Source organism: Phalaenopsis equestris, unplaced genomic scaffold (genome assembly GCF_001263595.1).
Source record: "Phalaenopsis equestris unplaced genomic scaffold, ASM126359v1 Scaffold000890, whole genome shotgun sequence".
In the NCBI taxonomy this organism is placed as follows: domain Eukaryota; kingdom Viridiplantae; phylum Streptophyta; class Magnoliopsida; order Asparagales; family Orchidaceae; genus Phalaenopsis; species Phalaenopsis equestris.
In genome coordinates this window covers 41,269-69,132 of record NW_018165330.1, presented here as the reverse complement: position 1 = coordinate 69,132, position 27,864 = coordinate 41,269, and the positions used below count along the sequence as shown (strand labels likewise).

The 27,864-nt window shown below is 35.2% G+C and overlaps 2 protein-coding genes across 5 annotated transcripts in view; both read left to right on the top strand.

Moving 5' to 3' along the window:
• LOC110032232 (F-box/LRR-repeat protein At3g48880-like) overlaps positions 1 to 17,374 on the top strand; it is a 20,006-nt gene extending 2,632 nt beyond the window's left edge. Inside the window, exons 1-3 of one of the 4 annotated variants that reach the window (XR_002294829.1) lie at positions 1,001 to 1,508; positions 16,472 to 17,064; positions 17,313 to 17,374. Coding sequence is in view for 3 of the 4 variants with exons in the window: in XM_020735794.1 (XP_020591453.1) it covers positions 1,087 to 1,508; positions 16,472 to 16,997 (948 nt within the window). In the remaining variant the exon portion in view is untranslated. Of the gene's footprint in view, positions 1 to 1,000; positions 1,509 to 16,471; positions 17,169 to 17,312 lie in introns of those variants that run through there. The other 3 variants (XM_020735795.1, XM_020735796.1, XM_020735794.1) reach the window with 3 other exon arrangements.
• Positions 11,756 to 12,345, top strand: LOC110032233 (tubulin beta chain-like). The gene has a single exon (XM_020735797.1). The coding sequence runs from the start codon at positions 11,965 to 11,967 to the stop codon at positions 12,343 to 12,345; it is 381 nt and encodes a 126-aa protein (XP_020591456.1). The 5' UTR covers positions 11,756 to 11,964.
• Positions 17,375 to 27,864: the final 10,490 nt, after the last annotated feature.

Genomic DNA, 27,864 nt, shown 5'->3' with positions numbered 1-27,864 from the left:
CAAGTTAATTTATCATTTTAAATTTAAACCTTCCTCGTGGGATTGATATTTGGGACTTAAATAGAAAGTTTTATATCACTTGATAACAATACGTATACTTGTGTAGAATCCAAACATTAAGTGCTTAACGTTATTATTCATAAAATACCACATCAAGTTTTTGGCACCGTTGTAAAGCGAAGTCAACTTATAAAACTTTACACAACTATACTTCACCGGGATTAGCGTGACCACAAAAGTTTTGGGCATGACGATGACATTTTTGGGGGTGATCATTCCAACGAGCGGGAGCACATTTTTGGAAAACGATTTGCTTGCCAAATGTATGCTTCTTGCTATAAGAAGGATTTTTAGGGCTTCTTGAAGAGAATTTTGGAGCAGAGAAGAGTTGGAGGCTGCTACAGGTAGAGATTATGTAGAATTTGAGTGCTTTCCTGAAGGTATCCTTCCTCCCTTGGTTGAAACCTTCAAGGGTGAGCTTAAACTAATTTATTTGATAAGTATTTCTTGGATTCATTAAATAAGAGCTTTTACCAAATAAAAAATGAATGACATTTTACAATTACATTTTTTTTTATTTTGAATGAACTTTCTCTTACTTATGGAGAAAGCTAAGTCAAAATATTTTATTTAAATTGATTAAAAAATATAAAATTACTAAGTTTATTTAGGGGTTACACGTGTGTGTGTGTGTGTCTCTCTCTCTCTCTCTCTCTCTCTCTCTCTCTCTCTCTCTCTCTCTCTCTCTCTCTCTCTCTCTCTCTCTCTCTCTCTCTCTCTCTCTCTCTCTCTCTCTCTCTCTCTCTCTCTCTCTCTCTATATATATATATATATATATATATATATGACACATACACTTCCTATTAATATTATGTTGAGATTCATTAAAGAGATAATTAAATAGCACCATGAAATATTATTATTTATAAAATTTAGTATTCACTTGATATTTTTGAAATGCAGAATGGATGTATTTTCTATTCAGAATTTGATAAAAATGAAAGATCGGGGTTGGGATTTTATGATGATTTTTGATGTTTTGAGGGAGAATTTGGAAAATGGATGATTAAGGGTGTAGATTCGTAAATGGCTTCGGATGACCTCACACGAGTGTCGGAGATGGAGGCGGTGAACTACGGAAGAAAAAGGTTTCCAGCTGCCGACAGGGGAAGCGGCGCCGTCCTAGACGGAAGGAGCAGGAGGTGGGAGGACCTGAGTAGCGACCTTTTGTTGGCGATTTTCTCGCGGATCGGAGTAGCAGATCTTATAGCCGGTGTGCCATATGTGTGCTCAGCGTGGCGGTACGCTGCGCGGGATCCATTTTGCTGGCGTGTGCTCGACTTCCGGAGTTGGGGCGATATTTCTCACCGTCTCGACTGTCGGCGCGATGAAGCTGTCGACTTCGCCGATCTCTTCGATTTCGCCATCACCCGAAGTGAGGAGGTCATCGATTCTGTCTACTTCCCATACTTTTCCGACGAGATCGATCTCGAGTATGTCGCAAACAGGTGATCTATCTTTATGCAGGTTTTGTTTTCTTCTGTGTCCCCGGCACATTCATGGAAGTTGGGCGCAATGGTGGTGCTATTATTTTTTAGATTTGGTTTCTTAGATCCCTTGCATGCGGGGAGCTTGTTAATTGCGGATATCTCCGGGGGTGCTTGGTAGTGGATTTAAGCAGGATTTAGGGGCTGTTTGGCTACAGTTGGAGGATTTAGTGAATTCTATAATTCTGGACTTATAAAATTTGAGTTGGTTAAATGTTTAAAAATTGTTTGGCAAGCTAATAGTTAAACCGAGTAAATCCCCACAAACCATCCGACAATTTGAACCAAGATTTAAGTCTGTTAGTTAGAATAAAAAATATTATTAAAATATAATGTTGAAAATTTTAAGATTAGTTACATTTAAATTGATTTTTCAATAATTTGACTTACAACAATCATTAATTTATAACAATCCTAAGATAGCTATTTATTAATTAGGATTTCATCGCAATGATTACCAGTATACAGATTGGTATTATGAATGAAGAAAAAATTACAAAAAGTGTTTAAGTTGGTTGAGCTTTATGAATTTGAATTATGTTAAACAAAATATTTTGATTTTTAGAAACCTGAGAAAACATTTAAAAAAATTAGAGCATTTGTTCACCTTTAAGAATTTGATAGATGCTTGTCTCGTCGTTAACATTTGATGCAATTCATAATACAATTGTGATATGCTAATGCTGTAAACTAAAGTAAGTTCTCATTCTCTTAAGTCTTGATAATATTGAATATTATAGAAAGATGCAAATAGAAAGAAGTTATAACACTAAATTTCAATTTTATTCTAATTTAAATCTATGCTTAGTGAATAGAGCAAACAACATATAACAACTTGCATTAAAAAAATTATTTATTTCGTTAGTTAAATTGTTTTCATTTATAGAAATTTAACAATTTTATCAACTTGCTTCACTCTCTAATGTAAATTTAAATTCTAGCATATGAGAAAAATAAATTTCAAATTAAGTAAAACTCGTAGAATATCACAATTGCAATAGAAATTCACAATTTTTTTTAGTTTGAATTTAAATGGGAACATCATATACAAATTTTAATATCAAATAGCATATTATAATATAAACAAGCTACCTTGACAAGCTAAGTAAATAAAAAAGTTATATAATATCAATTTATAAGATTATGGACTTACAAAAACTGCAATAAATAACTAAAGAGAAAAAGAATTGTGGTGTTACATCCAAAAACTTCCTTGAGGATAAGTTTTGAGTATGTGAAATATAATACTCATTTTATTCCTTATAATAACTTTGGTGAGTAACTTTATCAAATCAATCGATATTGTTGACCCTTTAGCTATGAAGAAAATAATAAAGTATTAGTATATTAAAATTTTTGAAAAAGATAAATATTACAACAACACAACAAAAACAACGAAGCCTTTTTACCACTAAGTGTGGTTGGCAATGTGAATTATTTTTCTTCATTTTGTCCTCTTCAGTGTTATATTTTCATTTATTTCTAATAAATTAAAATAATTTTTTATACAACATGCCCAAGTATTTTGAGGTTATCTCTACCTTTCTTAATATAAGTCAAATTTATAACACCTACTCTCGTAACATGGTATAAGATGGTCAGCGTTTAATGTGATCAAACCATGTGAGGTGATTCTCTCTAATATTGCTTGTCATTGGAGCTACTCTAACCCTTTTACGGATATATTCATTTCACATTTTGTCTCTAAGTGTAAAGCCACTCATCCACTGATCCTGAAATTATAGATGTGTAAAATTAATAAAGTTGACTCCGCTTTGCAGCGACGCTAAAAACTTGATTCGTTATCTATGAATAAGAAATTGAAACAATTTATATTGAAATTCTACGCAAGTATACGTATCGTTATAAAATAATACATTACTTTATGTTTTAGCCCTAAATATCGATCCCACGAAGAAGGTGTAAATTTGTAATGAAAATTTAAATCACGAAATTCACAACAATAAAAAAAATCTACTACACCAATTTCAAATGTTTAGGGTGCTATCAGAACTAAATTACTAATTACTAGCGAAACTGTAAACAAAGTTAAGCAATAACTACAAAATTATATTTTTGTGATGAAGTTTCCAATATGAGAAATCATCTTTCTCACTACAATGAGTTTTTGGTTAAATGAGAGAGATAAATGGTTTTACTATGTCTTGTGCTAAATATGAGCAATGTTATTTCTCTACTCTCAGTCAAGTGTTATAAAGATCGTTGACTAATTTTAGGTTTAGTCTCTAAATTCGTGGTTAGGCTGGGAGGATACTGACTCTCATTCCAGAGTTCTCACTTCCCTTCCCCTGAAGGCTAACTCTCGCTTTAGTTCTTAAACACTAAGACAAAATTGAGGATTTTAATCTGTCATTCTAGAATCTCCAATTCTTCGCCCAGTAATATATATATTTCCTATTTGTTTGCACTCAATTTCATGAACGAAACACTCCTTTATGAAATTAAATATGATTCTCACTTTGTTGTGAAACTCGTACTCTATTTCCCGGATAGTATTTTTTAATAACAGATGTTAACATTTCAATTGACCAAATCGAACAGTAAATTAAGAACGGAGTGAAAAAATTATCCCAATTTATTTTATATTTTAAAATTAGCATATTCAAATTATTTTTTCATTTCACTATATCTCAGAGTAGGGAGAAAGACAAAGAAAATTACTCAGACCTCATAAGAAAGATACAACAAAATATGAATTTCATAAGTAAAAGAAAATTTATACAACAATAATAAACAAACACCACTTATCTTTAACTATTCCTCAAAGCAAATCCCTTATAGCTCTTCTTGGACTATTTCTCTCTTTACAAGACTCTTAATTCTCTCTTCGAAGATGTAGGGAAGAAGAAATCTTTCACTTCTCTCTCTCTCCAACAACTCTTAGGAGAAATCACACTTAAACTCACCACACTACACAATACACACAATGGAAGACTAAAGAAAACTCAATGACACACTAGCCGACTTTTTTTCTGATCAATTTTCGCTCTAAATAGACCAGAGCTTTATGTCTGTTTTCCAATAGGTGCATCAAATAACTCTTAAAAAAACGTCCAAATTCGTCGAATCTTCTAGAATTTCGCCCTACAACGACTTCAGCGACGTCAATGCCCACAATGACGTTTTCGACGCCCGTGGCCCGAAATTAATTTGGTGCTCTCTGTCAAATTGCGCCGTCGGCGCCCAGTATGGCCCTGTTGGCGCCCCCGCTATTTTGGACTCCTTCCGTCATGCTGGCGCCGTCGGCGCTGAGTATTTCTTTTCAAAACGTCATTTTGACTTCAAATTTCATCTTTTTTGTTTCAAGCGCTAAAAATCATCAACCTGCAATAAAAAAATGAAAAATACATTCTTTTAAAGCGCAATATCACAAAAAATGAGTATAAAATATAAGTCTAAAAATACATATATTTTTTGTGTATCATCCACCCGAGCATTCTTTTCTCAACAACTCTTAATTTTATGCTTCTCTTTTATAGGCTAACATGCTGCATCATAAAGCATTGCGGGTTTCACCACCATCATATAATTTTTTTTAATGTCTAAGTGGTGCTTTTCTATCACACAATAGGCCTGATGCATTCTTCCACTTCAACTATCCAACTTGAATTCTACTAATAACTTCTTCATCTATATCACCATCACTTTGAACAATAGACGTGAGGTATCTAAAATATTCCCTCTTTTTAATGACTTGATCGCAAATTGTTATGACCCCTCCACTAGATCTATTACTACTAAAATTACGTTCAATGTATTCAATTTTAGATCTACTAAAACAAAAGCCTTTAGATTTTAAAGTTCACCTCCATAAATCAAGTTTTTTTTGAACTCTCTATAGTCTTTTCCACAGAATGGATATCAATAGCAAAAAACATACACCAATTTACATCCTCCTGTAGATGCCTGATAAGAACATCCATAGCTGAAACAAAAAGATATGGGTTTAAAGCCGATCTAATAATTGATATTACTATTTCTTTCACATGCTTCATACAAGTCAGTGACGATTGCATGTCTTATGGCGTCTCCTTCAATTTTTTTCTCAGCAATTGCGTACAAATCTGAGTCCTCATCATTGACTTTCATTGCACTATATTGACTATCATGATACATATCATTTTGAAATACATTTCATATTCATGATAGCTACTAATAAAATTATGTAATGTTCCATAAATAAGTATAATATTTAAATGCACCATTGTAATAAATTAATGTGTATGCGTTAACACTTAAAATATTTCTTTAAAAATATAAAAATTATCTCAACAATATTGAGTAAATGATCCTATTGATGATTCTATAATTTTTTTTTATTGAGTTTCTTTTAGAAGCGTTGCTGTAGTACTTAAATGATAACAATATTCTTTAAATGGTTTTAAGAGCTTTTCTGTATTTGCATTGCTGGACTTCATCAAGTAAAATCTCACCTATAATGTTCTAAAGTATTCGTCACTTGCTGACTATTGTAGCACCCCCTTATTGACTCGATCCCTCATAGCCAGTAGCAATATAAATAATTTGTCAATTAAATGATAGCGTAACCATCACATTTTGGGAAGTGAAATTCATCCTATTTTGATACTTATTCTGTAATTGTCTGTTTGCTATTACATAAACATGCGTATCATCTACTTTGCTAAATGTAATGATATTTTGAAAATATAAACAAAATTATTGGTTAGTTAATATAAATTGATGATATCTACTTTAGCTGGGGGCAAATTAATAAACTATTTTGATAATAAAATTATTACACTTAATACAAGATTAAAGGATTTGTCAGTTGTTTCTAAAGTGTTGAAAAAATTCACTATTACTTGTAGTTATGTGAATGTGTAACTCTCTTGAGAAAAATATTTAATTGTTTGATCACAATCTTAAATTTTATCACTAAATAGACTTCGAATAACCAATAAATCTCTAAATTACACAAATAATTTTGGTAGGAGTTAGAAATAATTTTAAAATCATAAGAGATGCATCACAATTACATCTGCATTATATTGACGGTCTGTGTATGCCCAATCAAAGTGGATCTACATATTTAGTATTTTCACTCGATAAATTACTATTCTCCATAAATGATGATTTAAGTTCATCAATAGTAATATCAATTTTTAGGTGTATGCCAACCATATCACATATTGCATTGGATATATTTTTTTGTTATTTAATTAGCCATTGCTACATTAATAAGTTATAAAGATTTTATTGATAAAATATATGAACTATTAACAAATACAAAGTAAATATTGGACTGCTCAAGTCAAATGATAAATATTAAAATAATGATTGTATTTAAGTTGGGCATATATAAAAACGATGGTGATAATTAAGTATATACTCGATTTAGTCATTTAACAATGACAATTCCAATGTTATCATTATTATGTTTTAAAGCTTCCTCCATGATAATGATAAATTATGTTGATATATTATTTTTGCTGTTAAGTTTTTCTAAATATCGAGCCATTATATATGACGTATTTTATTTTAGGGATTCTGTAATATGTTCTTTTTTTGTTACTTGCCTAACAAATTGATCATAATTTGCTTATCTAAATATTTTTAATTCAATCGTCAAATGTGTCTGATTTCTTACTAGATAGTTTATTGTCGTACTTAGAACTTAAATATGATCTAATTCCATTTTCTTATTCAATTCTATATCTGTATTTTCATTATGTGCACTTATCTCGCTCCCATGATTTTGTCCATGAAGTGATCAGTAGGTGACACAAATTTTTCTTGCCATATGATCTTTTGAATTTATCTTCTTCGCATTATGGGTTTTCATGCCAATTACAATATTTTTGGCACAAATTCTCTTGAAGATATTATATTGTTGAAATAGATTGCGATGAAGACATGTCGGATAGGAACTGTCACGGATTTCCACACAAAAGTTAAGGTAAAGCAAAATTTTTTCTTTAATAATTTAAAACAACACAAACATAAAGATAAGAACCTTTAATTCGAGAAGTAGGTAATCTCTCCAAAACCCTCGACCTAAGACTCACAACAATCTGATGCATAACCGAGCACAAAAGACTAAATTGCCCTTAAGGATTGACACAACAATTCTCCCCTTCCTAAAGACTGCCGTCAAAGTGGATAAAAGAAAACTGCTGCTAAATCAAGCTCCTCTAGTGTCCTTGTCACACACTGTGAGAACCTATAATGTCCGGTCCTTACAATGTGTTATGGAGCAGATTTTTTATCCCATAGAAAATATAACCCTTTTGCTTGTTTTTCTTAAATCATTATCTCTATAAGATGTTTGAATGTCACTCTCGGTCCTGTCTTATGATTCACGTCCATGGGAACCTCTCTCTAGGCATCTACTATTTGAATTTTTTGTATCGTCGTGGCTGTAGCAATTTGGTATGACGCTCCACCTATGCTACTCCTATTAGCCAATTTTCTTGTATTTTTATCTTCAACTAGCTGCGTTAGTTCCATAATTTTTTCTAAGTCTCACTATCTTAGTGGACAGAGTGTTGCATGCATGTCGAGCTTTAGACCCTGCATGAAAATTTTTTCCAATACTACTTCAGAAATCCCCTCCGCTTCCCAACACCCTATATTCCATGACAATCTCCACTTAAGTCAAAGCAAATAATTGCTCCTTTCTGATTAACTCGAAAACATTCTAACAAGAAATCCTTAATTTCCTCGAATGAAAAGATCGAGCATTTAGTCTTCTCCCTCCACAAAAACCTTGCTAGGGCTTCCCCTCCATACATAACCCTGCTATCATGAGCTTTTTCTTCTCATTTAGTCAGTTTACTTTGAAATATCGCTCCACCCTATACCCCCACCCATGTGTGTCTTCTCTCTCGATGATCGATATCCTTAATTTCCTAATCCCAACATCTCCACCCCAATTTTCTCTTCCTCCACTGTTTTCCCCCCATGTGTATAAGGTAAAATTCTCTCATTCGATTATAATCATACCCTATCTTAGCTTCTTTTTTTCCTTCTTCGTGCTTCTCCATACCCCTTGCATAATCTCATCTCCATATTTCGATCTAACACCCTTTGTCGGTGATCTCTAATCCCCCACCCCCTTCGGAGCCGTTGGAGGGGTTCTTGATGTTTGATACTTTTCTCATGTTCTTGTCCGTTCTCTTCCCTTTTTGTTTTATCCAAGGATTCTCCGATTACCCTTTGGTTAGGGTTTGCGAATTGAACAATCTACAATGTCTTGGATTTCATCTCAATAAGTTTTCTAATCATCTCCTCCAAGCTCTCGAATCGACTCTCAAATCGATTTTCTATTGATGATAGCCTTCCTTCTATGGTTGAGAAGCTTTCTTCCATCCCAGATGTAAGTTACTCTATTTCTCATTCCAATCTCTTTTCCAAAGCATCTACTTTTCTCGTTGCCATTTTTCCCAGTTTTATTTATGATCACGAAAGCGGAACCTTATACCTTGAAAATCTATCGTCACTTTCCAACTAGCTCTTATCTTGAATGTATTGCAAATCAGTGATCCCATATCATGTCAATCTCATCGTTGGCGTCGCAAAAGGAACAACTTGTATGCTAAGCAAAGGAATTAGGAGTTTCGGGCACCTGTATGCCGCGGTCCCAAGTTGGCTTTTGATATGTGTGAATTATGTGATAAAATTTGTTTAAATTTTATTGTAATTGCTTATATTATTTGTTCATATTTATGTTTTTCCAAATATTTTGTGTTATTACATGATATAAATACTTATGGAAGCTTTAAAGTGGCTTTAGCAAATATTGGAGCAAAATATAAAGAAGCTGGTTCAAACATGTTTCTAATGGAGCCACCAAGCACTAGAGCTTAAAATGCCTTGAGTGACGCCTAGACGCCGCCTTATGTGTGCGCTACCCATGAGCCCAGGCATGCCAAAGCCACTGAGAGCCTGGCCTGCAAAACCATGGCACCGCTTCTTGTTGTTCCGGGGTGCCACCCACTAGCTGCTACGCAGAGCGAGCAACACTGACATAGGGAGTTAGTGTTTTCTGGCCGCGCGGAGTCTCTTATGGCTACAAAAAGACGAATTCGACTGAAGGAGGGGATCTCTCAAGCATTTGAAAATCATCTCGAAAACATTTGAAAAATTAATTTCTCTGGATTTCCGTTTTCTCTCTGTGACTAAGTGATTTTATAAGAAAGGTGACAAAATTCAAAAATGTTGTGAAGGAGAGAAGATTGCCCCAGAAAATTAGTGATTGTCAGCAGGAGTGTAGAACATGATCCCATATCACATCTTAAGGATGTAATCCTGGTTAATTTTTCTAAACTCACTTTGTACTTATTCGTTTTAATGAATAAAATGCTTATTTTATTATTTTAAAACATGAGTCGTCACTAATTCCCTTTTCTCTCTGATTTGGTGAATGGAAATCCTAGGGTTTTTGATATTTTTTTTGTGATTTACACGATCAATGTTGTGGTGGTATTTTATCCTTTGAATCTTAATTTACTTTTGATCTGTCGAATTGAATAGTTAAAAACTATTGTGAACTATGATTATTGGGAGAATTCATATTGGAAACTAGGATAAATTTTATTAAGTAGGAGAATAGGAATTTTGTTCATGAAGTATTGCTATAGTTTAAGAAAATATTTAATCTTGGAGATTTCATTGGATTTATGAAATCAAACTGATTGATTGTCCGAGCTTCTTTATTGCCACTGACAGGGGCTAAGTAAAAAAAATGTTTTTTGATTGTCACAATCTTAATTATGTCATTGTCAACCCTAGGTTTTTAAGATTTGATTCAGGAGAGATATTTTACTTACTATATTTACTTCTCACAGTTAAATTAGGATTTTTGTTTTTGTAAAAATTAATTTAGCAACTTTTACAAAGTGCCAACAATTGAACTTTCAGGCTAAACTCGAAATCAATATGTTGGAAGTTTTCACATTTTGGGAATTTTCTTGTTTTTTGTGGGATAGATACATAGAGTTTCTTCTGTATACCACTTGGACGACACTTATACTTGCGTGATTCACCCGTGCTTTGCAATACTTGGTTCATTTCAAATTTTTGGCGCCGGAAACGGGGTTTGATGTTGAATTTCTAATTTTAGGAGAATTTTAGTCGAACCGTTACAGTTTAGATTTAAAAAATATAGCCTTGTACGATTATTGCAATATGATTAAAAAAATCAAAAAAATATTTCGTGCGTGCTTCCCATTTTATTGCTAATTTAGTGCGCTTTTTTATTGCTTTTTCATTGTTGTGAAAATTATGTGAATTGTTTGCCTTTTAACTTCAACATGTTATTTGCTTAGTTATTTGTTTTCACTTATTTTATTTGGTAGTTTAGGGCAATTTCTCTTATTTTTTTTTGTTGTGTATCTGTCGGATTGGAAGTTTGAAACTAGTACATTACGACCTTGAACTAGAAAAAACAATTAAAAAAATTAGAAAATCAAAAAGACTCAAAACGAAGTTAGGAGAGATGTCAAACATACATAAAAAAGAACATAATACACCAAGACCCCATGTCATGACTAGACCTCTTAGGGAATTGGCCAACCCATCGGTAGAAGAATTTTACTTAAGCATCAACAACCTTACCATAGAAGCCGATTTTTTTTAACACCCGCTATTATTCAGATTGTACAAAATTACCGGTTTCGGTCATCACCCATGGAAAACCCTAACTTCCACTTGGCTAGTTTTATGTGCTATCATTTGTTGTAACGGTGTCTCTAACGACGCTGTTTGACTTAGACTTTTCTTTTTCTCACTGAGAGATATAACTAAGATGTTATTCAATTTCTTATCATCAGGATCAATTACCAAATGGAACAAATTAGTCTAGAAATTCTTAGCAAAATATTCCTTCATCAAAATTGACAAAATTTAGGAATAATATCACTTTATTACTCAATTAGATGGAGAATCAATTTATAAGCTTTGAAGATTTAACAACGTTAGAAGTTATATTAGGAATTAATTTATTCTTGTGAGAAATTATGAGCAATAAATTATTTCCTTAGATTGAATTTATTTCATTTCCTATTTTAGGTTTTCTTATATTATGTTGTTTCCTTTATCTTCAAACAATTAATATGAAATGATTAATTAGAGATATATATTTCATTTCCTGTCATTTCTTTATTTATTATCTCTCATATTCTAGGATTTATGTAAGGGTTATTTGTACCCCCTTTCCATATCTAAAAAATATTTTCTGCATTATTCTGAACTTCAATTGGTATCAGAACCTTAAAGAAACCCTAGAGTTACCTACTGTTGAAAAACTTTCTATTCCCTGCAATCGACAATCTTTGTCGGCTGTCGGTTGTAGGCCCTTCCTCAAGCTTTTTTCTCTGCTCTAGTCATATGCCAAACAACCTTACCCTGCTACCGGATATCTCACGAAGAAGTGAAGATGAGAGAGATTCTGCACATTCAGGGTGGACAGTGCGACAATCAGATCGGGGCCAAGTTTTGGGAGGTGATCTGCAACAAGCACAAGATCGACCACACCAAAAAGTATAACGGAGATTTGGATACCCAGCTTGAGCGGGTCAATGTATACTACAACGAGGCCAACGGCGGGAGGTATGTTCCTAGGGCGGTGCTTATGGATCTTGAGCCGGGCACCATGGATGCCTTAAGATTAGGGCCATTTGGGCAAATATTTCGGCCGGACAACTTTGTGTTTGGACAATCTAGAGCAGGTAACAACTGGGTCAAGGGACACTACATGGAGGGCGTTGAGCTCATTGATGTTGTTCTGGACGTGGTGAGGAAGGAGGCTGAGAATTAAGATTGCTTGCATGGATTGCGAGTGTGCCATTCTTTGGGTGGCGGAATTGGATCTGGCATGGGGACCCTTCTCATCTCTAAGATGAGAGAGGAATACCTTGATCGCTTGATGTTGACCTTTTTAGTCTTCCCATCTCCTAAAGTTTCAGACACCTTAGTGGAACTTTACAATGCTACCCTTTCCATTCATCAGCTTGTCAAGAATGCCGATGAATGCATGGTGTTGGATAATGAGTCCCTTTATGATATCTGATTCCTCACTCTAAAGCTGGCAACTCCTTCTTGGTGATCTGAATCACCTTATCTCTGCTACCATGAGTGGCGTTACTTGCTGCCTGAGATTCTCCTATTAGGCATTGCATCAAAGCTTGTGGCAGTGTTAAAATCTGCTAATTTGGTACCATATTTTTATTACTCCATTGGAGGCTTACTTTTTGTTGAGAAGCAAAGTTCTGAAGTAATTTTACCAGATGCTGTTGGTGCATTGCATTCCATAAAGGCACTAAGTCAGAGTGATGAATGATGCGCTATGATTCTATAGGTGCCCAATCTAACATCTATGCTGCTGGAATGACGCTCAAAGCACTTGCTGGGGTTATTTCTTTGGCAGATTCTGTGGTGGACTGTTCTATGATTGGAGTTGTCAAGGATAACATTGTCAAATTCTTTTATATCATAAAAAGCTACAATGATGGTACTTTATACTTAAATGATAAACATACCCACATGAGTGATTATAGAAGCATGCTTGAGATTTCAGCAGCTATGGTGTGACAACATTTGCTGATGTTTTTTCTGGGAGACTAAATAATCCAAACAACAAAATTTTGGGCTTAGCTAAATTTTTTTTGCACCAGGCTTTCCTCCGGTGCTTTTTCACTGCAGTAGACCCTCCAAAATTTTTTTCTTGTATTAGACCCACATCCGAAACTTTTTCCTGTATCAGGCCCTCCTCCGGAGCTTGTCCTGTAGCAACGATTACCTCTGGAGTTTTTTTTTCTGTATCAGGCTATCTGAAGCTTTTTCTGCAAGAAGGCTTACCTCCGAAGCTTTTTCTTTTTCTGCAGACCATATTTTGTAGTTTTTTCATATTGGCTGTCCACTTCCCTGCGAACTCCTTTGCAACATTATCTGTAGGAGCCTTCCGCCTACTTACTGACATTGAAGGAACTGCAGCCAAAGATAACCACAGTACGAGATGAAGACTTCAACTTCTACCTCACAAGATCTTACCTGCCCATTGTTTGATGTTTTCTAATCCAAGTTGAACATGGTTTTCCACTATGTTTTAAATTGAGGGAAAGAGTTAGAAGTTATATTAGAAATAATTTATTCATGTACGAAATTATGAGGAATAAATTATTTATTTGCATTGGATTTATTTCCTTTCGTATTTTAGGTTTTTTTATTTTATGATGTTTCCTTTATCTGCAAACAATTAATATGAATTGATTAATTTGAGATATTAGGAGATATATCATTCTTTTCCTGCTATTTTTTTTTTTATTGTCTTTTCTATTTTAAGATTCATGTAAGAGTTATTTATACTTCATTTTCATATCAATAATATATTTTTCCCATTATTTTGAATTTCAACAAAGAAGTTACTTAGGAAATGTCCTCACCATGTCTTATCAAACAAACTCATAATTCAAGGATTTTATGATGGATTGGTGGGATCGCTGAGGTGCATAATTGATGTTGTAGCTAAGGGATCACTCTTGTCTGAGCTATTTGAGTAGGCGTATATACTGATTGAGGAGATGACAAAAAATAACTTTTAATGGATATTAGATAGAGTCAACCCTATGGAGATAGTCAACGTGCATGATACAGATGTGTTAGCAATTTTAATATCCTAAGCAGCTGCTACCTCTAGGAAGTTAGACAATCTAGGGTTTAATTTCGCACTATAATCAACAATAATAGAGGAAAATACTTATGGACAACTAGTTGATTCTAATGCTATGCATGTGGAATCCATGATTGCTATAATTAATTGATTTAATAATCTATATTCCAACACCTACAATCCAAGTTAGACGAATCACTCAAATTTTAATTGGAATAATAATAATCAAGGTATAGATACTTAATAGTGGGGAAACAATCAATCTAACCCAGAAGGTAATTGGAATAATCAAGGTAGTGATAAACCTGGACCGACTTATCCAATTGGATTCACTTTAACTACACGTTTTAAGGAAAAGAAATTATCTTTGGAAGAGATTGTGATGCAAATGGGGAATTAATTGCAGAGTCAAGCTGCAACAATAAGAAAAATTGAAAATCAGTTAGGACAAATAGCGAACTCATTGAGTTATAGACCCCAGGGGACTCTACCTAGCAATACTGGAGTCAATCCCAAAGACAAAAAAAAAATGAATATGTAAAAGCCATTAAATCAAGAAGTGGAAAAAAGTTGTAAAAAATGACTAGGAAGTAGCCGAGTGTGGAAGAAGTCAACCCTGAGCCCTAAAGATTTATTGACCAAACTATCCTAGAATTAGGAAAATCACACTCACTTTCTAGTAAGGAACTAGAAAGACCACTTTCACCATTTCCCATTGGCTTCAAAAACACAAGCTTAATCAATAATTTTTGAGGTTTTTGGAAGTGTTTAAGAAGCTTATAATTAACATTCTTTTTGCTGAGGCCTTAAAACAAATCTAGCTAAGTCAAAATCATGAAAGACATTCTCAACAAAAAAAAAAAAGAAAATTGGCGATTTTGAGACCGTAGCTTTGAGTTTGGAGTGTAGTGCTATTCTTTAAAATGAGCTCGCTAAAAAATTGAAGTACCTTGATAGTTTTACCACGCTCTATGCTATAGAAGAAAATTTTGTTGGGAAAACCTTATGTGATTTAGGAGCTAGTATAAACAGCATGCCTTTGTCTGTTTTTAGGAGAAGTCCAACGTACCATTGTATCTTTTCAATTTGTTGGCCGATCTTTGACTTATCCTAAGAGGTTATAAAAGATGTCATGATTAAGGTGTATAAATTTATCCCCTACAGATTTCGTAGTTCTTGATATGGAGAAAGACAAATATTCCCATAATCTTAGGTAGACATTTTCTAATCACAGGAATAGCGGTAATTGATGTTCAAAAGGGGGAATTGACAATGAGGATTAATGAATAAGATGTAATATTTAATATTATAAAATCGATTCATGCTATTGGTTAGACATGATGGATTGGTTGATTAGAAGACAATTTTAGGTTACATTTGACGCTGATCTAGTAGAGCATGTATCGATTGAGGAATATAGTAAAAAACGCTAAGGAAAAATCAAATCTACTGTTAGAAGCGAACCCTAGAGTGTAGTGGTCCAAATCTACTGTTAGAAGCGAACCCTAGAGTGTAGTGAGATAGATTCTAGCTTTGGACATCACTGTACATGCGAAATCGTTATTGTCCTCTATAGAAGAAGCCTCTGAGTTGGAAGTGAAAGTCTTGTCTAAGCACTTGAAGTATACTTTCTTGGAAGAGTCGTTTGCACTGTTAGCGATCATGCGGTCGAGTTGAGTGAATTTTGAGAAGAGAAACTGATTAGAGTTATGAGAACATTTAGGAGAGCTTTTGGGTGGATCATAGCGGACATTAAATGCATTAGCCCTTCCCTGTGCATGCATAGGATTCTGACGGAGCAGAACCACAAACCCAAGGTTGACCCGTAGAGGAGACTTAACATTGTCATGAATGAGGTGATTAAGAAAAAGATAGTGAAGTTGTTGGATGCTGACATTATTTACCCCATCTTAGGATTTTTGGATATAATTGTGAAATTTAAATTGAAATGTATTCTATAACATATTAGTAATCAATTTCTTGGTGAATTAAATTATTAGCATATGATTATTGATGTTTATGATTTGTGAATGGATCTATGACCCGTTGATTAGAGATGAGGTTTGTTTCTTCACGGCCACAAATTTGAGTCATATTTTGCATTTTTTCACTCATCATTATTAAAAAAATTATAATTTTATTATATTTTTTATGTTCTTTCGTCCTTTACTCCTCCCTAAAATACTTCTTTCCTTTTCATGGTTGGGTTTGTTGTCATCCCTTCTCCTTTTGAGCAGCTGCTCAATGCTAATTAAAGCAATCGGAATGATTTTAGGTGTCCAATGCTTCAATATTTCAGCATGAAGAATCCTAATGTTTCTGAAGCTGAATTTTGCAAGGCCATTGGCAAAATTGAATTTCTTAAGGGAATGGCTGTGGATGAGAGCTTGATTTGCCATCAGGTCCTTCAACATGTCAGTCAATGTTGTGTTAACTTCATTGAGTTGAAGGTCTTTTCTGATACAATGGATGAAACAATGGCTTCTATCATTTGTGAATGCCTTCCACGACTTCAAAAACTTGAGATCACTGAATGCGTAATGTCAAGAGGTGCCATCCTTACTCTGCTTGACGGGTTGAAGGAGCTTGAATACCTTGATGTATCTGGTTACGAAATTTCTGGCATCACTAGTGAGGTTATTAAGAAGGCTGCACGTCTTAAGGTTTTTCGTTGGGACTCAAAGTATGATTTGGGTGGATTTGAATATTGTCATCATTGTGAAGAGGACTATTCTTATCAAGCACCTTGTGAATGTATGCTCGATCAACAGCTCCTGGAGTGGCTAGCAAACCTTTCTTGACATGGATCATTTGATGTGGTTGTACTTTTATTGTGCTCAGCTGGTCTTTGGTATGATCTTATTCTTGGTATGCACACATGTTTGATTTTTTGCTTTGTTTTTTTTTATTGTACAAAATACCGAATTTTCTTAAGTCTAAAATTTGAATTAACTATTTGTGTAATTAAGAAATTCGGCCTTGGTCATTTGAAATCCTTACGTTATGGTGCTACCTAGGTTCTTTTCTATCCTAATTTTTGCCATTCCATCATAAGAGCATGTCTATTCTTCGCATTCCATTATGCTGCTAATTAAAAATATCCTTTTTGCATTCAGATTTACCTTATGTGCTTGGAGGGCTATTTTGTCTAAGTTTGTTATTCAAGGATGCACTTTGCCACTTTGCATGTACCTAGCTAAGAAATCATGTTTGCTTTGGCGAAGTGTCATGGACCCCTAAAGAAGCTTTTGGCACTCAAGTTAGCTGTATGAGCTGAAATTGAATCAATTGTGGTTATTGCAAAATGTGATCACCAATAGATTTCCTGAGCTTTCTATTGTTTTACCAAGATTCTTATAAAATCCTAACATCCTTATTGAATGATAATACTTAACATTAGGTCATTCTTATTGCTCAAGCGGACGATATTTTTGGCATTAGTAAATTAAATTCTTTTTGCTGATGTGATTTGGTAATCATGGCTATTTCACATGTACTGATAATCATACTTTTGTGATTTAACCTATGTGGCCTCCAGACATTTCAGGTGGCTTCCATTTCTTTTTTAGTTATAATAATAATTCGTGTTGTCCTGACTTAATGAAGCGTGGTGTAATTTATATTCGGCATACCCTTTACTTTAGTATGTCTGTTTGAGTTTTGAGATATGGATATATGACGTGCGTTTGGGGTTGTTGTTGCTTCAACTGTTGTCAGAGAACTGTTATTGGAGTATCAGTTACTCTGTTTGGATAATGTGTTATGCTGCAGTTGTTTCTATTGAAGAAGACGATTATGCTCTTATAGATGTAAATTGGCTAAATGATCATTTTTTTCAAAATAATTATAGTAGAATGTCAGCAACAACTTCATCAATATAGAAAACATGTCAGGGGTCTAAATTTCTTCAATACATCAATTGTAAGTCATCACTTTACATATTATATCACAATAATAAAAACTACAAAAACAACAAGTAATGTTATAATGACGTTCACTTTTATGTTCCAGCAATTAAGTTTTTGGGATAATTTTCTGTCTATAACATTTCTCCTGTCATAGTCACTATCTGGAGTGAACTCTTTTATATCATCAACACATTGAAAGAACTTGCTATCTTCACATGTCCTATTTTCGGACAACAATAAAATTTTTCTCATTGCTCTACATGACATCACAAAAATTAACGCCTTCTAAACGCACATTACATATAACTTGCTAGATGCCATTATTTTAGAAAATACAACAATATATAATTATAATTGCAGAGAAAGCTAAAACCATATAGCCACAATGATGAGAAGTAGTTGTATGGATGCATAAGAGTTGACTTGTATTTATGCAAAACATTAAAATATATATTGAAAATTAAGCAATGCTCATACATTTACATTGAAGACGGAGTGTTTACTTACATACCATTAATTCTTATGTTTATACATATCAAAGAATTTATCTTTTACATTTATATAACTTTTGGCTTCTCATATCACATAAAATGATCACTATTTCAACTTTGAAAATTGAAATACATATTTTAATTCTTAGGGTTGTACACAACAAAATCTCATATGCAACATTACCACCGAAATCTAGTGCAAACTCAAGAATGTAATCCAAAACAAATTACCAAATCATGTATTCCACTCGCATAACATGGATTATACACCATAAAATCTCAAAGGTATAGTAAATTTTATTATAAATATAACACAACCAATACCAAAACAAACTCAACAAGAACCAACCAAATCCAAACCAAATCAATCCCAACTATAACAAATTGAACCCCAACCAGGGCAAGTCCAAACACAACCAACGATACCCACAAGAGCAAGCCCAACCACTTCCAACAAAATCCCAACCAATCAACCCCAACCACAGCCAACCAAACCCAATCAAAGCAATCTCAACCAAAATAGCATTGAATGCACGCCCTAAACCATAGAGAACACAGTACTTATGTATTTGCAAAGCTAACATCCAAGCTTTCAGCAGTCTGAAAAGAGGAGCACACATACAAAACAATCCCAAAAATTGAAAACAAAGTAACCATCCTCAAATTTGAAATTATCACATGGAATGCAAAACCAAATTAATGTGCAATGCATACCCTAAATAAACAATCAAACTCGTCAATACAGAGAACATCAAAATATGTAAATCCGATTATAGGGAATAAAAATAAGAACAATAAAAAAAAAGCTTTTGCGTGTGAGTCTATACCAAAGAGGAACATTCGAGATACATACATATGATTTTTAGTAAAGGGGTGAGAAGCTAAAGACCCTCATTGGTATGCCCTAACCCGGAAAGCACACAACAAAGATAGGGGAGAAGCTAAATACCTAGGGTAAATATTGCAGATAAAACAAGGTATTTGCCGAAAAGATGAAGGACAACAACTTCTTTTCCCAACCATGCCGCGGTTCATTTTGCGGAACTGAGCCCCGCCTCACCATTCGTAAAACTTCAGTTTTGTTACTGTACTTTTACGAAATGCACTAAGTAAGTGAGCTCCCAAGCTCACCAATCGTGCTTTTCAAAACGTTGATCGGCTAAAAAGCCGCCCCAAACACACATTGGGTTTAGTTTGAATTATTTTTTCCCAACTTGACTTGCTCTTGCTTGACTTGTTCAAAATTTTAAACGATGTACTATTTTAGGTATTGATTCTTCAATGGTTGAGTCTATTTAGGGAGGTTAAAGTGATGCAGACAACAAGGAGCTATCAAACATCATAAGTGAAGTGTAATAACTTGGTTTAAAAATAAAAAAAAAAGACGGTTGATTTAGGGGTGAAATTGCTTGTATAGAATTAGTGTACTGTGACTTAGTTTTGGTCATTGCTACTTTCTTTCATAAATCATTGGAGACTTGTGGAGTCCCTCATGGTAGATTTGCTAATGAAATTGGTGCCACTATTTTGCAACAGTCGGATGGTCCATCTGCTCAACTTAACTTTTCCTTTCTTTTTTTAATTCCTATTGTTTTCTTTGTATCATGAGAGATTAAACTACAAAGAAGTGAGAGCTGGCTTAGTAGTGGCAGGTTGTTTATTATCCCTTTTCCATTTCCCCTTTTAATATAGTGATTTTTTTTCCATGTTCTTCAACTAGGTTTTTTGGGGAGCTTGTGATTTCATTTTATGTGACTATATCAAGCTGCAAGGCTTCCTTTGGGTCTTTAGAAGTTTGTAGGTGGGCGAGTGTTGTGGGTTTATTATATCTCATTCGGTGATTTTACATTTAGGTTATTCTTTTTTTCTCATTTGGTGTTTTTGAATAGGCAAAATTAGGGCACTTTCAAATTAATTTAATGGCTTTATAAAATTTTCTTTTTGATGCGCAAATCATTCCAATTTTTTTTCGGGAACTTTACTCATGATCAAATATGGGACTTGAAGATTTATAAAGAGAGAATAGTTTATTGTGTGAGTTTGTTAGGCTTACCTAATGAGTTTTTAATTTTCTTTCTTTTTTTTCTTTCCTCTTTTTTTTCATTTTATTCATTGAAAATGTGATTAGATTTTGTTAGATTTGCTACATACCAAAGTTATGCGCTCGACTGACCCCAGCTTTCTACAGGCCAGCCGACCTCGCAGAATGGGGCGAACGTGAGAGGGAGGTCCGATTCAGGGCAGTAGAACGGGGCGAACATGTCATCAAGGTCTGGTTCAACGAGGAGCGAGACGAACGCAGCAGGGCGCAACAAACAAGCAGGGTACATGAGGACTTTAATGACATATTGAAAGAGGAGAAATTAAAGTAGTTTGGGGGGAAGTTTGGAGAGAAAATTTGAACTGGTGTGATAGGATTATATTAAGGCTATTAATCTAGGGTTTGTTTTTTATGCATGTTTTTTGTGGCTGTACTTTTCTTCTTTTCTTGTGGTGTTCCTAATAACTTCTAAGATTGTGGGAGAGACGATCTATCTCCTGAATAATAGATCATTATTATATTTTTTTATTTTTCTTTCATTTTTGTAAGAGCAGCCATCGTTTGAGTTTTTCCTCCTATCCATTTCCATTTCATCTCTTTTTGCTTGTTGATTTAGGTTCCAGATTGTATCAAATTGGTATCAGAGCTACATATTGGAGGGATGACAACAAAAAAAGTGGACATGCTGGAAGGAGAAGTTGGACAAATTAGATCGGGAATGGAAGAAAGGTTTGACACGATTGAAGATGTTTTTTTTTTATATAGAAAGTTGAATGCAAGACAGATTCGAGAGCATAGGAGCAATGCGAGAGATGGTAAAGAAGCTCATGGAGATTCAATTCAAAGTCATGTTGACCGCTCAAGTTGCATAACCTAACCAAAGATTGGTAAGAGAATGCTAGACCAGATCAAAAGGGAAGGAGATCAAATAAGAGGACAACAAAGAGGACATCATCTACCACTAAGAGCATCTCCCTAGGACTCCAAGAGGAGTGGAGACTTCCAATGAAGGAGGGATGATACATGGGGCGCGAAAGAGCAGGAGGAAGGATGGAATTAGGAGTGGGGTACGACTATGACTAGAGGAAGTTTCACCCGAGACAAGGGAAATACCGGAGGAGGAGAAAGTTGGGGTGGAGATGTAAGGGTCAGAAAGCTGAAGATGCTGATCTACGAAGGGAAGATGGACATTGGTGGGTGTATTGGGTGAAGTGATATTTTGCAGTCAATGGGTTAATAGAGGAAGAGAAACTCATGGTGGCGGGCTTATGTTTGAAGGGAAAGACTAGCGTGGTTTCAGTTAATGGAGGCAAGGGATCCGATGCAGTTGTGGGAAGAGTTTAAGAATTGCTTGTTGGAGCGTTTCTGAACCATTCAGGAAGTAGACCTATAAACAATTCTATGCTCTGACTTAGGAGGGGATAATTATGAAATACATGGAGAAGTTTAAGCTCTTGCCAGGGAGGTTGAGGAGGTTTTCTGCAGCAGGTCTGGAGGGGAACTTCTTGAGAGGCCTAAAGCCTGACATGCGAACTGCCATACGACCATTGAGACCACTTAGATTAAGGGAAATGATGGACCTCACCCAGATGATAGAGGACAAGAAATAGGTGAAAGACTAGCAAAAGGCGACAACCAAGAGGATTCTACGAGACTGCCTTGACAACCACGATATCGACGATTCATACAGTATCATTTCAGAAAGAGACTCTGAAGAAGAGAAATACATAGACCTGTCTCAGGGGCAATTTCAAGCGCCTCAATGATTCAGAAGTGCAGGATAAAAGAGCTAAATGTGATAAGAAATACGTCCCATGTTACCGTTGCAAGGAGAGTGCCCTTCAGATCTTTTTAGTTCATGAGGAACAGGGTGAGGAATTAGAGGAAGACGCGGTGGTGGAGGAGCATCTACATTTTTATGTAGTTGAGGTGTCCTTCAATTCAATGGTAAGATTTACTTTGAATCGCATCATGAAAGTGAGGGTGGAATGGGGAACTGACGATTGTGCTATTGGTGGATAGTGAGGCCACATAACTTTATCTCAAATTAGGTCGTGGATAACCTAGGGTTGGAGCTCATGACTATAGGGAACTTTGACGTCATGATGGGGACTTGAAAGGTGAAGAAAAGTCGAGGAGTTTGCAAAGGCTTGATCCTGACACTCCACGACCCACAAAAAATGGAGGATTTTCTTCTCGTGGACTTAGGATCACAGATGTGATTTTGAGGATGAAGTCGCTACAGACACTTGGGGAGATGAATGTAGACTAGAAATCCCTAATGATGGAGTTCCAGGTAGAGGGGAGAAAAGACATGCTGAAAAGAGATGCTAGCTGGGGCAAAATCATGTTTTCGCTAAAAACCATAGTCAAGCCGATACGCGAAGCAGAGATAGATTGCTTGGTGGAGTTGCAGGGCATTGAGGATGGCCAAGATCTCAAGTTGGTAGAGTTTCTTGAAGGGGTCCAATAGACTTACGACAGTTTATAGATATCTTTCAACAACCAAATGGTCTACCGCCTCTGAGGGAGCACAAGCACAATATTACATTAAAGGAGGGGTCCCTCCTATCAGTGCCAGACCATACCCGTATCCTCAAATTTAGAAGGATGAGATAGAGAAGTTGATTTGTGAGATGCTCAAAGCCAAGATTATCTGACCCAGTGTGAGTCATTTTTCTAGTCCAGTCCTGTTCTTGAAGAAAAAAGATGGTTATTGGAGGTTTTGCGTGGATAACCTGCTTTGAACAGGGATATGGTGTTGGATAAATTGTCTATTCCTGTGATTGATGAGTTGTTAGATGAGTTTTAAGAAGCAGTCATCTTCTCGAAAATAGACCTTAAGTCAGGATACCACCAGATCAACATGTATCCAACAAATGCGCACAAAATAGCTTTTAGGACACATGAAGGACATTGTCAGTTCTTGGTAATGCCATTTGGCCTTACCAACGCCCAACCACATTTCATTCTCTCATGATTAGGGTTTTTTAGCCTTACCTCAAGAAGTTCATCCTGGTCTTCTTTGATGACATTGAACTACAGCCTTACAGAGATAAAACATGTGGGGGCACCTGAGGACAGTCCTAGAGAGGTTGAGAGAGCACCAGTTATACGCCAACCTAAGAAATGTTTATTTGCACAGCTACATATGGAGTACTTAGGGCAAATGGTGACCGGGGCAGGAATGGCAGCACACTCGTCTAAGATCAAGGCTATGATGGACTAGCCTTTAGCCCAAAGCTTGAAGGAGTTGAGGGGATTCCTCGTTCTCACCAGATACTACCAAAGATTTGTGAAGGGGTACGACACAATAACATGGCCAATGACGAAGCAGTTGAAGAAATGACAATTTCTAGTGGGGGAAGTCGCAACATAGGCCTTCAAATATTTGAAAAGTCATGAGTGGTGTATCAGTACTAGCATTTCCAGACTTTAATAGAACATTTATGGTGGAGATAGAGGCGTCAGGGTATTGATTGGGAGCAATATTCATGTAGGACCAACGATCGATTGCCTAATTCAGGCAGCTACTCACCGCTAGGGAAAGACTCAAGTTAGTGTATGAGCGGGAGTTGATGACCATTGTCTTGGCCATTCAAAAGTGGAGGACCTACCTATTGAGACGAAATTTTCTTGTTAGGACAAATTAGAGGAGCTTGAAGTATTCGTTGGAGCAGAGGATGGTAATTGAGGAGCACCAGAGATGGTTATCCAATTTGCTGGGATATGATTTTGAATTTAGTACTGGTCAAGATTGAAGAATAAAGCAACAAATGCAATGTCTAGAAAGGTGGAAGAAGCTCAGTTGACAGTCTTATCGGTACCACTGATCCTAAACTGGGAAGCCATGAGGCAGATGAGCAAGCATGATGGACTAAGGAAATATGAGCAGAATTGCTACATGAACCGAATAGTCATCCAAGATATGCATTGAGGCGGCAACAACTACTCAGCGGTTCGTCTTACTAAGGGCTTTGGAGCTCAATCCCAGTTTGTTGCACGAGTTTCACGATAGTTCAAAATACATACAGTTGTTTATCGACAGAGCCGTACTGGGTGGGATGCGCTGAGATGTAGAAAACATGGTGGCCCTGTGTGATGTGTGCCAATGACACAAATACTTGGCTATGTCGCTAAGAGGATTGTTATAGCCCTTAACTTTGCCTCGGAAAGTTTGGGAAGAATTCACCATGGATTCTATATAAGAGTTTCCATGATTAGAAGGGTTTACGGTGATTAAGGTGGTAGTGGATTGCTTGAGAAAGTATTCATATTTCATTCCATACCCGATTGTCTCAATCGCCACGGTGTTCATACGAGAAGTGATCCGCTTAAACAAAGAGCCAAAATCGATTTTATCCACAGGGACAAGGTTTTCCACAACCAATTCTGGAAGGAGCTGTTCAGGTTATAAGGAACACCTGATTGTCCAAATTTCTCAGTTAAGAAATTTAGACAATAGTAGCTGTCTAGACGGAGGTGGTCAACATGAGTGTGGAGACATTTCTGTGCTCTTTTTTTTTTGGATAAGCCAAAGCTTTGGGCCAAATGGATTGAGTGGGCCGAATACTGGTATAGTACTTTGTACCATACAACAACGCAAACCACTCATCTCAAAATTTTGTATGGGAGGGCTTCACCTCACTTGATACACTATGAACATAGTGACACACTAGTATCCAGTGTGAACCAATACTTAGAGGAGAGGGACAAGATATTGGCGGAGCTCAAGGGACATATGTTGAGAGCTTAATAGATCATGAAGGGGATTATAGATAGACATTGGAGAAGAGGCGCATTTCAAACCGGGGGACATGATTTATTTGAAACTAAGGCCCTACAGACAGAAGACATTGGTCAGACGAAGGAACGATAAATTGTCACCACAATATTTTGGACCCTACAAATCGGTGGACTAGCCTACTTTTTGCGGTTACTGCCATCATCAACAGTACACCCAGCCGAGACAAGTGATCAGAGATCATACACTCTCATCATCACTATCCCTGATATTGACAGAGGACCTAGAAATGATTCTAGAGCATTTAGAGGTTGATGGAATGTGCCAAGGAGGGATAGGAACAAAGGAGGTACTTATTAAGTGGAAGATTTTACCAAAGTATGAAGCAACGTGAGAATCATATGAGGTGATCCGAAAGCAGTTCTCATCACTCCATCTTGAGGACAAGGTGTTTTTTTGGGATGGGAATATTGTTACGCTCGGTCAGGGATCGGTCCAGGCGGGATTTGTCAGGCATTATCTGCTCCACCCCCTCCAGCCCTCTACAAAAAAGGGAGGTCTGATTTGGCGCAACAGACTGGGCGAACGTGTCATTGAGGTTCGGTTCTGCAGGGAGCAAGACAAACACAACAGAGCGCAACAAACTAGTATGTTCCATGAAGGCTTTAATCACATATGTAAGGAAGAGAAATGAGAGTAGTGTGGGGGGAAAAGTTAGGGGTGAAAATTTGAAGTGCATTGATAGGATTATATTTAGGCTATTAAGCTAGGGTTTGTTTTTTATGCATGTTTTTGGTGGCTGTAGCTTCCTTTTTTTCTTGTGGTATTCCTAGTGGCGTCTAGGGTTGTGGGAGTGTCGATCTACCACTCGTATAGTAAATCATCATTATATCTTACTTATTTTCCTTTCATTTTCGTAAGAGTAGCCCTCGTTTGAGTTTTTCCACCAATCAATTGCCATTTTGTCGCCATTTGCTAGCTGATTTTGGCTCCATATTATATCAAGCACCTTGCAATCCTAAACTTTCTTTTACTTAATTTCTAGCAGAAGATCAATTAAATTGATTTTAGCGTTCTTATTGTTGAATATGGTAAATAGTTGCTTTAAGAGTATTATATTTTTTTTGGTGAATTTTTTTTTTTTTTTTTTGCATTGGTTGACTACATAAATCAGCATTGCATCTTAGATATACTTCAGAAATCCTAGATCATAGAACATTTTTTTTTGCATCACTTTCCCTAAGTAGAAAAATAGGGGCTTTTTCTTATTTATTTAATCCCCAAAACTTCAAAAATACATAACTTTGTGTAGAAAAATCACAAAAATAACCTAAAAATACTCTCTTGCTCAGTGAACAGAGGAGAATAATGTGAAACTAATTTTAAATCCATGTGATGCATATTTTATTTTCAATTAATTAAACACTGATTTGAATCTTTTAATTCTCAATACATATAGGCATTTCACTATAGCTTGGAATTTTAACATGTTGTTGCTTCTGTCTTAGGGAACATACCCTGATTTTTTCCAAAGTCAGCGGAGGTCCTTAGACAGAGAATCACATTTTTCAAGTTTATGTGCATTATTTGGTTAAAATAATCATGAAAATTAGCATGTTGCTTAGAAAAATCTAAGAAAATTTTAGAAAGTTTACTATGACTAGAGAACCCTTAAGAAAATTTTTCATGAGTCAAGTAATTTAAAATGCACCTAATCTTTACAAACCCTAAATCACTAAGATAATTAATTTTGGGAAATACAAACAACAAAATGACCTGATTTTTGATCTCCATTGTTTTTTAAGTTATAGAGAATTCCCCATAAAAATTTCAAAGCATTTTGAGTCCATTTGATGGCATAAATTAATTTTTCAAGTAAAATATCTTTTTTGGCACTTAAATAATTTTTTAAAAATCAAAATATAACTCAAAAATTTATTAAAATTGGTTAAATGAAAACTTAATTTTTAGTCTATTTTAAATATTTAAATAATTAAAAATCCCTAAAAATCACAAAAATAATAAAACTCATGGAAATGTTCTAAATTGCTTCATAAGCACTTAAGAATAATTAGAATATTTTTTCTGATTTTCTAAATAAAGAAACTGAATTTCAAACCTTAAAAAAATTTTTTAAAGGCTAAAAATGAGTTTTCACTAAAAATAATTCCAATAAATCAAATAAAATTTAGAAAAATATAAAATCTCCTCCTTTGAGTTCTCTGACCTCAGAAGAACTTTTCAAAAATACAAAACTTAATTTTCCCCATTTGAAATATTTTATATTAAATAAATACCCCATAATTTAAAATAATTCTTAAAATTCAGATGAAATTTAAAAAATCATGAAATTTGGTTCAAAGGCTTCTCTGGTCTAAGCCTACCTCCAGTAAAATTTTCAAGGGATTAGGATTTACCTTGGTCAAGTTAGGAATTTTCTTTGAAAATTCATATTTTTGCATGAAAATAATTATATAAAAAAAA

What these genes read in the sequence shown, in the direction of transcription:
- LOC110032233 (XM_020735797.1), top strand. Translation starts at nt 11,965, where the DNA reads ATGAGAGAGATTCTGCACATTCAGGGTGGACAGTGCGACAATCAGATC.